At 33.5% G+C, this 14,995-nt stretch overlaps 1 protein-coding gene across 2 annotated transcripts in view; it reads left to right on the top strand.

The window, feature by feature from the left end:
• LOC136036993 (protein ROP-like) overlaps positions 1–14,995 on the top strand; it is a 102,832-nt gene that overhangs the window by 39,540 nt on the left and 48,297 nt on the right. The window contains exon 1 of one of the 2 annotated variants that reach the window (XM_065719393.1): positions 8,894–9,015. The exons of the other annotated variant lie outside the window; for it this stretch is intronic. Coding sequence (XP_065575465.1) covers positions 8,988–9,015 — 28 coding nt within the window. The 5' untranslated portion in view covers positions 8,894–8,987. Of the gene's footprint in view, positions 1–8,893; positions 9,016–14,995 lie in introns of those variants that run through there. 2 annotated transcript variants of the gene reach the window in all.

Below are 14,995 nucleotides of genomic sequence, written 5' to 3' on the forward strand. Positions count from 1 at the left end.
TTCTTTTCGCATGTCACTACAAAGAGCTCTATGCACTGTAAATAATTGCTTGAAGAAGAATAAAATACTTTCTAAGCTTTTCTAGGCAATTTACCAACCATGGAAGAAGTCTACTTCCTGGCAATAGAACTTTCTATTGTCCAGTCTAAAGGGGATTCCATTTTCCACGGTCCAGGAAATCGGAAATGTCCAGACATTATGTATATACGCTCTAATTCCGGAAACAATGACCATAGATATTATGAGTCGTTTTCAGTAGGAAGTTACTAAACTTAGAAGGTTACTAGTTTTCTGTTTAATACCTATTGCTGAATCAAGCTTAATTTCTTTCTGGAAAATAAATGGCGTAATGGAACATAATTTAGGCTCTTTTTCTCTTAAAATGTATTTCTTGCTCTGTGCATTTAATTTCTTTGTAACTGATTCAATTTCGAATTATCCTTTTTCAAACTCCCCAAACATGCATTTTTTTTTTTCTTGTTTTAAGTTCTTATATTGTTGGTTCTTGCATTCCTTGAATATTAGAGGTTCACCCTCTCCACTATCTAGTGTGCATTGTTTAGTGCCACTTATTCCAGCACGCATGGCAAGCTTGTGGAACACTTCCACCATCTGTTTTGTAAGTAAATCTGGTGCATACTATTTTTGGAAATTGGTGGTCCCTTGAAATATTAGACTAAGTAATTTTAAATGCTAAAAATGTTCTGTTAGCATCAGCTCTTTAAAAATGTCTTTGGGTCAGATTAATCGACATCTATGGATCATTTTTTCTCATGATCCTTATTATTTTATATTCTTGCAATAGGCAAGGAATTAAAAAAGTAAATTAAAATTAACGCTGGCTCCCCAGGTGTTAAGACTGTACCTTGAACTCAATTCAAAGTTGGAAAAAATAGGTCGATTTGTCAGAGATTAAACAAAAGAAAACCCTTAATATTTTTTTTTATCTTTAAAGTTTACGTGATTCTTCCTAAAAAAAAGCTTTTTTAGACTCAATTTTTCTCGTTTCTCTCTTCTTTACGATTCTTTTGCCTTGACTGGAATATCATTTTGTCTTCTCTTTAAAACTAGAGAGCAAAATAAGGATTTTTTTTTATAATACTAATACTTTCACGTCAATAGTGAAAACAGTATTTTACCGTTTCAAACAGTTGGCCATAGCGAACTATAAGTAAGGAGCGAACCAACACAACAGTAAATGAAATTCTAAAAACAACGAACTTCGGAAACAAAGAATACATTAAGAAAATTGAATTTTTATGCTGATTTCAAATATATAAAATCCGCTAAGATTAATGTAACTCATCAAAAGCTATGGGCCTGGAAAAATTTACCAGATTTTCGCAAGAGGGAGAAACACCCCCAAAACATCAAGTGATCTTAATAAAAAGCACTCAATTAGATTGAAGATATCAGAAAGCCTTACCATAGGGATTTCAAGCTCTTTCCTACAAAAATATAAGATTTTGTTTTTTAGCAAGAAGAAAGATCGCGTATGTATTTTTTTTCTTCTTTTTCTAGGAGTGATCTTATCTAAAACGTGGTCTTAGAATATCGAGAAAGAGCTCAATAAAATGGAGTTAAAAACAAATTAGTGCCCTTTTTAAGTGACCGAAAAGATTGGAGTGCAATAAACTTTCCTCCCACTCCCCCCTCTAAAAGACACCCGATCGAAGTTTTGAGATAGCTATTTGAACTAGTTTATTTGAAGATCAAAGAACTTTACCTTGGGTGTATTTGTTATTGGGAAATATAAGTATTATTTGGGGAGGGGGTGCTGGAGTTGAATTTCCTGAGGCAGAATTTAGGGAGGAAACTTCCCAGAAGGATTTTCCAGGGAGCTTTTCACACGGGGGCAAGAAATAACATTAACAACAAAAGTCTTTTCAATTGAAAGTAAGAAGGAACATTAAAACTTAAAACGAACAAAGTAATTTCAGTACATTTTAAGTTTTAATCTTGCTCCTTATGTTTAGTTGAACAAACTTCTTTTTTGATTATTGGAACCAAAAGATGCAAGTTTGCTGCTTGTCCCAGTTTCACTGATGGCGCCTAAAGGTGAAATGTTTGTATTTCTCCTATAAAAAATTGGACTATATTTAATAATATTTCATAAGGTTCATAAAACATATAGCAATTCTCAAAAATATTTGATTTCAAGTCAATTTTTATTTCATCTCGAATTTGTTACAATATTCTACTTAATCCCATTGCTTGTAAAACTCCAACCCTCTCTTCGTCTTGGTTTATTTGACATATTATAATAACAGTAAGAATAACAATAATAATTTATATCAAACCCTTTTATGAGCACGAAATGCACTTAGAAGAGAACAAAAGTAGAGGAAAATAAAATAAAAATGAAAATACTAACAAGAAAAAACTCACGAAAAAATAACACCTCAGCTACTTAAACAACATAATTAAGCTATACAGATAAGTGAAAAATCGACAGTATTTTCTCGACGCTTATGGAACCTGTCCACAAGCTGGTCCATTTCTTCTAAGAAATACCGAAAATACTATATCTACCCGAAATGTACCGGTGGTGATGTACCGAAATGTACCGGTACCGAAATGTACTGGTAGTGAACTGCAGAAAGTATTTGAAAAAAAGGAAGAATATGTGTCATTTTTGTGCATAGTTTTAAAGTATTTTTTTGTGCATAGTTTTCATTTGTGTGCATAGTTTTTAATTTTGTTTTTCAATAGTTTATCAATTTTCAATAGTTTTTCAATTTGTTTTTAAATAATTTTTTGGTGCAGAGTTTTCATTTTTGTGCATAGTTTTTAATTTTCATTTTTCACTTTTTTGCATAGTTTTTCATTTTTGTACATAGTTTTTAAAGTTTTAAATATCCTGGAAGTATACAAGCAATACAAAAATGAAGATTCCCCGGGTTAACAATGTACCTACAGCTCAACTTACAAGTTAAAGGGAAACGAGGACAATTTTCCAGCAACTAAAGAGAAAAAAATGTTTAATATTCCCCTTTGGCCTTCCAGGTACATTGGCTATTTAATTTTTTCCAAAAAGATTCATTTTGGTCTTAATTATTTTAAATCCATTACACATAAAATACTTAATATATTTTTTTATGCGAATAAAGAATTATGATAAAAATCGAAGAAAAAAATTGAAAAAAAGAAAGAATATGCGTCATTTTTGCGCACAGTCTAAAGTTTTGAATATCCTGGAAGTATGCAAGCAATTAAAAAAAAATGAAGAATTCCACGGGTTAAAAATGTGCCTACAGCTCAACTTAAAAGTTAGGGGGAAACGAGGACAATTTGCCAGCAAATAAACAGAAGAAAACTTTTAATATTCACCTTTGGCCTTCCAGGTACATTGGCTATTTAATTTTTTCCAAAAGGATTCATTTTGGTCATAATTATTTTAAATCCATTACACATAAAATACTTAATATATTTTTTAATACGAATAACGAATTATGATAAAAATCGAAGAAAACTGTTTTACTTTTCTTGTGAAAGTATGGATTTTATTAGAAAAAAGTTACATTTTTGTCTAAATTATCCTTTCATTTACTCTGTAAAACTAAAGACGAAATTATAACTTTTTTTATTTACAGAATCCTTTCTATGAAATTAAAAGTAAAACAGTTTTTTCCTCGTTTTTCTTTATATTTCTTTATTCATATTAAAAATATATTAGATATTGTATATTTAATGGATGAGCATTTTATTACATTTGTATACTTTGTATATCACAAAGATAAGTTTAAACAAAATTAAGTAGCCTATTATGTTTATCTTTAATCGAGCATAGTGGTTTGGATTTTATGCTTACTGCTCCGAATCATGACCTCTTACGAATCTTTAGAAGCCCAAGTTTCCCAGGAAAATACAATCATAACACATAAAGTTATTATTGACTTTTGATAAAGCAATTTACTGAGAAACTAGTAACATTCAAATCTTAAAGTGAACAATACTGCACTGATTGATTTTAAGTAGGAATTAGTCATGGCAAGGATATGGTGCCGAAATTCCCGGCACAAAAGGGTTATTTACTGCTGGCCGGAAATTTGGGGGAGATGTCCCTTCTATTAATGGTTTGACTTCTGGAAATGGGCAACTGAAAAGTGACCCTAGAAATTTCCTTGATGGATCGGTCGGAAATAGGGGGAAATTTCAGCAAAAGAAAATCTGACTTTTTTATTTAAGTGATTTAAATCTGAAAGCCTATTTGCTCTATAGAGGGAGCTGCCTGGTTTTTATGAGGAAGTCGCAATAAAAGTAAAAGTAAAAGTTAAAAGCGAAAAGAAATTTATGGTGATTTGGAAAAAAAGCCCGAACCCCGTAGAAAATGGTGTCAGATGAAAATGAAAAATGTACCATTGGAATTAGTATGGTTGGAAACCTCGTACAGGGAAATTACAGTCCCCCTCCTTGAAAAACAAGGAAAATCACGGTTTTGCATGGGTAGTAGGCTACTGATCTGTCTCTCGCTTTTTTTTCGTTTTTTTTTTCAGCATGCCTAGCGGGCTACCAGAGCATCATAGGGAGATGCTTAATGGCTGATTCAAAAGCTATTTTACATATCTACATGCCTTTTATAAATTCCTCTATCTGGAATTGCCATACGGCACTAAACTGGCACTTTTTGTGCCACTGCTGAAGGGGTAGCATTATCAGGCTACCAGAATATCGTAGACAGATATTTATTGTTCATATAAGGTATTGCTCATATCTACGTTCTTGCTATAAAGTCCACCATCTGAAAGTTCCAAATGGCACAAAAACGGCGCTTTTAGTGTCGTGTCTCAAATGGAAAAGCTGGGGCTATTGGACTAGCAGAACTTATAAGAGTGACGGTTTGAAGGCTGTTGCTCAAACAGTTTGAACGCTGTTGCTCAAACAGTTTGAAGGCTGTTGCTCAAACAGTTTGAAGGCTGTTGCTCAAACAGTTTGAAGGCTGTTGCTCAAACGGTTTGAAGGCTGTTGCTCAAACAGTTTGAAGGCTGTTGCTCAAACGGTTTGAAGGCTGTTGCTCAAACAGTTTGAAGGCTGTTGCTCAAACAGTTTGAAGGCTGTTGCTCAAACGGTTTGAAGGCTTTTGCTCAAACGGTTTGAAGGCTGTTGCTCAAACAGTTTGAAGGCTGTTGCTCAAACAGTTTGAAGGCTGTTGCTCAAACAGTTTGAAGGCTGTTGCTCAAACGGTTTGAAGGCTGTTGCTCCATCTGAAGGCTGCTGCTCAAACTTATGTGCTTTTTAATCAATTTACCATCCGTAAGTGCGATATAGCACTGAAAACAACAGTCTTGATGACACTTCTTAAGTGGAAAAATTCTAAAGTACTATTGTAATAGTTATAATCTAGAACCTTTAACTGGATGTTTACAACAGCCCTTCCTGTAAACTCCCCCTCCCAGTCCCTTGGTAATTTTTGTAAATCGACTGCTCATCAATAAGCTACTAAATCATTAGCAGGCTACCGCACCACCGTAGATAGATGTTTAATGGCTCAAATAAAAGCTATTACTTATTTTTACAAGGTTCTTACAAATTCTACCATCTATTAGATTTAAGAGGTTTCAATGTTAACTAGTTTCTGGGGATAATTTGCAATGAACTCTATGTCATGGTTGAAGCATTGTTGAAACAACATATATCAATAAAACTAGTACGAATAAAGCAATTGATATGTTTCTCTATACTTATAGGATTATAGAAAACTAGTGCTTTACTGAAAACACAAAAGTCAAGTATAAGAACAGGAATATTTATTTGGGAGTCAAAAGTGAGTATGTAGCCTGACAGCAATAATAGAATCTGTAAAGCTTTTCATAGTCTTACGCCAGTTGTGACATTAGTAACTTTCAGTATACAATTAAAACTATCCTAAAACCATAAGCGTAAAATCAAATTTTTTTCAATAACCGCGAAGTAATTGAGCAGCAAACAGAAATATTGGATTGATTTATCAGGTAGCATTTTGGTCTCACCAGCTATAATACCAATATTGAGTAATATATAGTCTTAAATTGCAAGAAATATGCTTTAGTGTTACTTGAAATGAAGATCAAATAAGACATAAAATGAACTTTGGAAATCCGATTAATTCTCTCAATACAACAGTGAGTTTCAAGCTATGATACAAATTCTAAGGGGTTATAATTATTTGGTTTATTTGTACTAGTTTTATTGATATATATTAGATAGGTTGTGAAGTAATAATTTTTGCCCATTTTAAGTTTCAATTTCGCTCTTTACTTACCTCGGAAAAACTTAGTTTCTTCAAATTAAATCCGGCAGAACAAATCATAATAATAACACTGTATAACACTTTACAAGATACGACAAATATCGATGCTCAAAAAATTTTTGCTTTGTTTCCAGTTTTAAAGAAACTGGAAATAGCTCAGTACTCTGCAAATACAACATCTACAGAAAAATGAAACCCCAAATAAACCTCAGCTTGGTTCTACCCTTGTCTGACGTGCTGTCGAGCTATTTACCAATGTTACCGTTAAACTCCCATTGCACTTCCTGGCACTCCCATTTCCCCATTACACTTCCTGGCTGAAGGGCCAAGAAACGGAGATTAGCACCGCCGGTACGGACTGTAAAGTCTAATGCCGTATCCTTTACCTTTTTTTACCTTTTTTTTTATCGTTAAACTCTGTAAATGCTAGTATAAGTGTCTGAAATGCGGTCTTGTCCCGGATGATATTATTTAAACTAGTATACCTGATCACAGAAAAATACATTCTAAGGAATTCTTAAATACAGCTCTGGTTTTTTCTGCAAGACCATGTTTCCAGCTCTGTTTTATTTTCATCCTGAGGCTGCCTCCACACTTTCGACTTTGTGTCCATTCCTCCACGGTACTCGTGCGTATGAATGATCTAGTGATCACTCTATTTTCTTAAGAATAGATGACGTTCATATTTGGCAAATTTATTGTTGCAGTTATTGGAATAAATAAAGGCAATACCTTTGCACAATAGTATTTAGCTGACGCCAAAGCTGAGAATCAGCCAGGTCTAGAAATTTTTGTTACGAGAATATGTGAGAAATTTATTTTGAGCAAACGTTATTGGATCTTCAAGAATTTGCTTTCCCCAGAATTTCGATCGTCTTTACAGAAAAATTTGGTGCTTTCTTGCACATATAGGCAGAAAACACCATTTCGCTCTGGCAAGATATCTTTTCTTATTTAAATAGGTCATTACCTGATGATGATTGAACAACAACATTGACAGTCACTGCTGCACTCAAGTAATCATCAGCTGGCAGTTTAGCAACAAAAAAAAAAACAGAATTCACCTTGATCACGCCTTACTTTAAGGTTCAATCCACAAAATATAGTGTCATTTTCAATATAGTGTTGTTTAAGGTGATATCCCCCATTCGCGTAATAAATTTCTACAGAAGCCTCTGAACTTTTTTGTATACCTTTTCAGCTATTTTTGAGTGTTTTGTTTAATTTGTGAACCTCCCCTTGCCCCTTTTTTTAAACGCTGCAGACATATCTAATCTTATTTTCTGGGCGCAGTGAACTGTATTGCATTATGTCAAACAATTGGGCTACACGATACTGCCTTTTTTGACTTCATAGCACTTCAACCATGCTTTCAATGTCAATTGGTAAGACAGTCGGTATAATTTTTTTTCTAGCCATTAATGTCAATTGGATCTTTTGCCAAACCAAATGGTTAGAAATCCTCTGTCTGGGATACTGAACAAAAATCTAATGACCATAGTTTTTTTTTGCTATTAGTGTTATGGGAAATTCTCTCAGTCTACACCGTTTTTATAACTATACATGAAAGTAATCTGGCTGCTGTTCTCCTTGCGATAGGGTAGGGCAATTTTCGCGACAAAAAGGTGGCTGGATGAAAATCTTTTTTTTTTTTTTAATATAAAAGGTGCATAGGTAGCATCTACAGAATTAAAACAAAATCGAAAGACAAAAACTAACTCAAATAATATTCATTAAAGTTTCCAAAATTCAATGTCTTAGATTTATTTTCCTTTCTTTTACCTGTTGTTGTTTTTACTTTCAGCCCCCTTACCTCAGAAAACAAAGAATGTGCAAATAATGTACCAATTTCTGATATTCGGAATAATACGACGTCTTACCCCACAATAGTTCCCCTGGAAAGTTTCGCAGCCCTACTCCCCATGTTTTCTTGATGTTCACATTTTATAAATTCCTTTAATTTCCTATCCTACGAATCTTAAAAATATTATTAATGATTTTAATTACAGCTTTAAGAACTATTGTTTTTCTTAATTACTATAAATATTATTAGAATAGATTAGCACTTTTACGCTTCTGTTTTAAGCTAATGGGAGCTCAGTGATAGAATAGAAGAAGAGGGGCTAAATTCTTCATTGGCTATGTAGTTAGATTTAGCCGTTAACTTGAACTCGCGCTATTTTTCAAAATGAAACTTTAGAACCCTGTTTAGATTTCCATGAATGGCAGTAAAGATTCAGGGAATGTGGATTTCGCAAGTCACTTGTTTCCTTACTATTTCTCGGCTGCAAAATCTTAAAAGATGCTGAAACTCTTGGAACATCTTGTCTACTTCTTACCAATACTTCCTTCTGGCTGTTCAAGAGATGAAATTTAGAGTTCCTCATGTGTTTTGCTTTAAATCCAATAATAATAACTGTGGCTGTTCAGCTATGAAGGGCAAGAAATTATTGTAAAGAACCTTGTTTTTTTATCTATTTTACTTAATTGAAATGATTTTGTCGTTAAAGTAAGTGAAACACACTTCTCTTTTCGCATTGATCGGTTTTTCTCATGCGTCTCACCATGCACCTGAACCAACCTTTACGCTATTTTAGTAATCTCCCTTGTCTTGCTGGCAGTTGTGAGCCTGATAGTGCTACTCTCTATAATACTATAAAATAGATGGCGTTTTCGCTTATTATAAAGCGCCAGAATCGATTTATTGATGACTCACAACAGGGAAATAAAAATCTAAAATAGTAATAATCCTGTGAAAATGGCTTTAAAGAACCTTGTTGGACAAAGTAAGCTTATTTTAGAATTTTATGTAAGCCACTAAAGAAATGAACTAGGATAAATCCTCATGTTTCCACAGGTGTGGTTGCAAAGGCCAGTTCAATAACTTAGGCACATAGCCTAATAGAAGGTGGGGCAAAATCTTTCAAAACTTTTGGGAGTAAGTTTGTTTTTAACTGTTGGAGAGTTCAGCATTGAATCAGTGTTGATCAATTCCCTCTTTAAGGCTTGTAGGGTTTGAGACTGGATGGTGACTTTGGACAGGCTAGGCTATTCCAGAGTGGGATAGAACAGACCAAGAAGAAGTGTTGGTACTCTTGTCTGGTGCAATGGGGAACCTGTTGCTTTCTGGTTTGTCTTCTCATCCTGGTTTATTTTATTTGGCACATATGTAGTAATTGACCTAATAGAAGAAGACATTGAAAAATTCTGAAAACAAGGCTACTTACTTAGGCTATAGGCCTATAATTCCTAAAAGTGTTTCATTTTACTTTGTCAACACTTATCCCCCCTAATAGTCAAATATCTAGCACAAATTATGTACTCTGCATAAATCATCCATACATGACACAGGGTAAAAGACCTCTTTCTGGGAAAGACCAATTACAGAAAAACCTAAAACTTGAACTTAATGTCCTAAGCCCATCTTGGGATTTGACTGAAATGCCCTTTTAAAAACCAGCATGCATGTGGTGTATTTTGATTTAGTAAGTAATTAAGTAATTTTATTGCCCAAAAATTCACATGGAATTAAAACAGAGTATAACTATAGAAAAAGAAGAGAAAAGTAGAACTAGGGAACATCACCAAAAGTATTTACACATTATGTACATTAGCAAAACTACTGGCACAAGAGGGCTAGTCATGGGTTTGCTCTTCCCTTAGCATTTTTCAAAAAATTCTTGGTGACATGGTTGACACAGACTGTAGGATTGGCTACACCATAATTACACATGATATAGGAGTTATTCATTCATGGTGGGAGTCTCAGAAGGATTTTGCAAATAAAAAAAACAGAACTCTTACTTTTGCACACTGAGCAGAAAACAAGTATTTCCAAAAGGGTGCTATAGACAATCCATGTGGAAGGGCAATGGCCTTATGATTTAGTTCAACATTACCTGAAGTTTTCACCTTAATGCCCTTAGTTGTGTAAGTTCAAACTTACCTCTATAGTCAAAATTACATCATGAATCCAACTTTAACATTCATTTACATGAGGATGGCCTTCCTACTACTACCTACTACTATCTGAATATTCCATTAATATATACATATACCCAGATTCAGAGTTGGGTACAAGACCTCTTTTTGAGAAAGACCACTGGCATTCCAGAAAAATAGAGATGGGTTTTTGGACTGCCCCTATTTTACCATAGCATTACATAATATGAGCAACAAGATCCCTGGCTTATTGGTGAAATTGTCATCATAAATTCAAATTGTGATCTCTGTTTTGACAAGCAATTGAAAAGAAAAAAATTATATTTAATATTGATTAATTAGAGAAAAAATAGGCCTATCAAGCAATAAAAGTTACATTTTTGGGATCAGAAAAAAAAAAAAATCAGATTTCTGTTAATATGTGAATAAAACTGAAACACTGAAAGGATATGTACATCAAAATAGTATAATTGGTATTTCCCAAGAGGTCCTTCTAGGCAAGTCAATAAACTAATAATTTTAAGTGTTTGATCTTAAATAGTTGTAATAATAACCATATTGATGCATAGCTTAGATTTTTAACCATTCATTGATATATACAATTATTATCTATTCTTATTTGGTAACAAGATATGAGGGTTTGAGTTTTACATAATTTTGCTCAATTGTATACTGCTTTTTACACTACAACATACAATTGCATTTAATAAAAATGTAATTGATTTGTTCTATTGTTGCTTCCTCATCACAAAAATTTCAGTAGATATATCCATAATACTTAAATATCCTTATAGACTTGAGCACTAATGTAAAGATGGCATGACAGTTACAGGTAAATTACCTTATCTATAGACCTTTGATGAATTTTAAAAATCTTTTTTTTTGTAAAAGTGAAACCATGCAAAATATATCTTCTGCTTAAATGAAAACAAGAAAAGTATTTTCAGCTTCACAACTTTGCTCAATCCCAATTTATGAGGTTTCAAAGATCTGAAAAATACATTTCCAAGATTTAGATGATTTAGATTGATATGGCCTAAAATTTTACTGAAATTACAGGAATTACCTTTTCAGAACTAAAACCAGAGAAAAAGAAACTGAAACTTAAGGTATCATGTTGTTTTGTTCTAAATTCCAACAGGTAATAGACCTGTCAAGCAGGCAAACTTCTAAGACATAAAAATCAGAAGAGGGCTAACATAGTAACTTTGTAATACCTTCCTGGTGTTGCAAAGCTACCTGGTATTGCAATACCTTCCTGGTACTTAAAAAAACATACTAAAACAAAAATAGTAACATCACTACCATTAGATTCTGTATTTGATCTACCTTCCAAATATTATGGCTGTTATTTTAACAATTCACTCCCCCTCAATGATGGTTCCAAATATAGTTTAATCAAACATTTCTTTGTATTTTTTCTTATCTCTTAATGCATTGTATAGCAGGTAACTTGTCTTGTTTCAAAGAATTCCAGTTTGTATTCCTGTAATCAGAATCTATCTTTGTCTATGATTAAGCACACTGGTAGATCCAGGGGGCCTGGGACCTCTCTCCCCAAATTTTTACTGGTGTCCCCATTCCATGTTTTTTTTTCTGTTTTGCAGTATTTTTAAAAAGTAAACTTGTCAATTACTGGAACCCTTGTCACATTCTCCCCCCCTCCCACGATTTTACTCTAGGTGTGCCTTTGACTGAGTACATTATTTACCTTAAATCACATTGTTCAGCCAAATAAGAATAAGCCTGTTGAGTCATTGGTCAGTAAACTTGTCAATTACTGGAACCCTTGTCACATTCTCTCCCCCCCCCCTCCCACGATTTTACTCTAGGTGTGCCTTTGATTGAGTACATTATTTACCTTAAATCACATTGTTCAGCCAAATAAGAATAATCCTGTTGAGTCATTGGTCAGTAAGGAAGAAGGGGAGCTACTGACTCAATTGTATCCCACTCTATTTTTCATGGTTTAATGGACCAACTCTAATTAACATCAATCTTAAAGGCATCAACAAAGGGAGCAGTGATAGCAATATCAGGAAGATTGTTCCAATGGGCAATCACTCTGTTGGAGAAACAGTGGTTATGTATTCTGGTATCTGTTTTTAACAGATACCAGATGTGACCCTTGTCACATTCTCCCCCCCCCTCCCACGATTTTACTCTAGGTGTGCCTTTGATTGAGTACATTATTTACCTTAAATCACATTGTTCAGCCAAATAAGAATAATCCTGTTGAGTCATTGGTCAGTAAGGAAGAAGGGGAGCTACTGACTCATTTGTATCCCACTCTATTTTTCATGGTTTAATGGACCAACTCTAATTAACAGCAATCTTAAAGGCATCAACAAAGGGAGCAGTGATAGCAATATCAGGAAGATTGTTCCAATGGGCAATCACTCTGTTGGAGAAACAGTGGTTATGGATTCTGGTATCTGCCCTCTTTTGGAACAATTTACCAGAATATTACTTGAAATGATTTAAAAAGTGAATATGGTAACAATGAAAAGAAACACAATAATATTTCCAGTAGAAACATCCTGCATACTATTAAGTAATAATTTCATTGTTTTAGTGTTTTCTTTTAGCCTTTTTTTTTATTTAAAATCAGGTTATATAGTATTTTCTTCAGTTTTTGTTATATAAATTTAGGACCGTATCGAGGACTATCACGCAGGTCAGGTGAATTGTCAGAAGAATAACCACTGTGTTTGAAAAGAGCATAACATAAGGAATTAAATAGTATGACTGTTATTGGCATATATCCTTATGGAGGATGAAACCAGTAAACTGAAAGAGCCTACGCAATGCCTAAGAATGTTTTGATTAATATATATCTTTAATAATGGTGGATATTAGGTTTCTGGACTTGGATATATTTTATAGGCACTTAGCCCTAGATAGTTGGGATTAGCTGATGGTTGGGACTGGGCTCATTATAATGGGTTTACTGCAACCTATACAGACTTTTTTTTTAATATTTATCTTTAACAAAAGTTACCCTTACATCTAATTTAAACACAATTCTTATGCTTCACAACACTTGCTGTTAGATTCAATTTATCCATCATAGAACCCACCTTTGATTTATATTCTGTAAGCAAGGAGCTGTAAGTACTGTAAGTTAGATGCAACACGACTCAATAGCAACCAAAAATCTAAAAAACGGAATTTTGATACCAATAAATGCATCAGAAAAATTGGATTTTTGTGCTGATTTCAAATATATAAGGTTTATCAAGTTTAGTCTTATCTACTTGATTTTCCATCAAAAGTTACAAGCCTCAGAAAGTTTGCCTTATTTTCAAAAAAGGAGAGAACACCCCCTAAAAGTCATAGAATCCTAATGAATGTCACACCATCAGATTTGGCATATCAGAGAATCCTTCTGTAGAAGTTTCAAGCTCCTATCTGCAAAAATGTGGAATTTTGTATTTTTTGCCAGAAGAAAGATCATGGATGCATGTTTATTTGTTTTTTTGTTTTGTTTTTCAGTGGTGATTTTATCAACCCAGTGGTTCTAGAATATCGTGAGAGGGGTCTTTTGAACCGAAATTAAAAGTTCTAGTGTTCTTTTTAAGTGACCAAAAAAATCGGAGGGCAACTAGGCCCCCTCCAACGCTCATTTTCCCCCAAAGTCACCTGATCAAAATTTTGAGATAGCCATTTTGTTCAGCATAGTTTAAGAATCTAATAACTATGTCTTTAAGAGTGACTTAATCCCCTACAGTCACCAGGGGAAGAGCTGCAAGTTGTGAACTTTGCCCATTGTTCATGTATAGTATAGGTTATTGCAAAATATGCAGACATTTTCAAGGGGGATTTTTTCTGGTGTGGGAGGGATTGGGGGAGGGGGTTACATGGGAGGAATTTCTCATGGGGGAAGGGAATTTTCCATAAAGGGGGCGCCGAATTTCCCTGCATTATTTAAAAATGATCAGAAATTAAAAAAAAAACGAAAAATACAGTACCTTGCTCTTTATGCTAAAGTTTGTTTTAGTACTTTCAAAAGAGCTATTTATTCTAATTAAACAGCCTTTGTGACTTTAAAACTAATTTAAAAAAAGGATGGGTACTGCCTCCTTCCCTAACTGTAAAGGTCTAAAACCTACTGCGTCAATATTGTCTTGCATACTTATTACAAAATTGAAAATAAAAATGAAATTATAGTAAAATTAAATTTTGCAATGATGGGCTTTTCAGCAGCTGATATCATTATATATTGAATGAGTCTTATATCTCCCCAAGACCATTCACAACAAATTTGGTTTCACTATAAACAAGAATTTGGCTGCTGCCTCCTTCCCTAACTGTAAAAATTTAAAACCTACTACATCATTGGCATTTAACTGAAAGCAAATTATAATACAAATATTCTTTTTTCCAGTTATTACAGCATTGAAATGAAAATAAAAATTAAATCATTCAAATTTGGTTGATTAAATTTTATTTACGATAAAAAGAGTTCAACTTTTTCCATTTTATTTATTTAAATAGAATTAAACCTTTAGCCTCCTTATAGTATATTAAATGCTAAATGCATATTAAATGCGTTCAATACCTTGTGGTAATTAAATGTTTCTCCTTGTACTGTAAATTATTATATTCAAATGCCTCCTGGTACAGTAATTTTAGCCCACTGTGCCACTGCAGGTGTGGGTGGTTCTAACAGATAACAAGCAGAACATGATTGATGAAATCAGGTTCCATCTAAGTTTTTAGCTTGTTGGAAAATTGGTCTTGACTAAAACTGATTTCAGCTTATAGATTTTCAAAGCTGCTTCTTGGCTATATCTAAAGTTTCCTAATTATGTTTTTTTTTTC

The sequence above is a fragment of the Artemia franciscana genome, chromosome 16 (assembly GCF_032884065.1).
Source record: "Artemia franciscana chromosome 16, ASM3288406v1, whole genome shotgun sequence".
NCBI lineage: Eukaryota > Metazoa > Arthropoda > Branchiopoda > Anostraca > Artemiidae > Artemia > Artemia franciscana.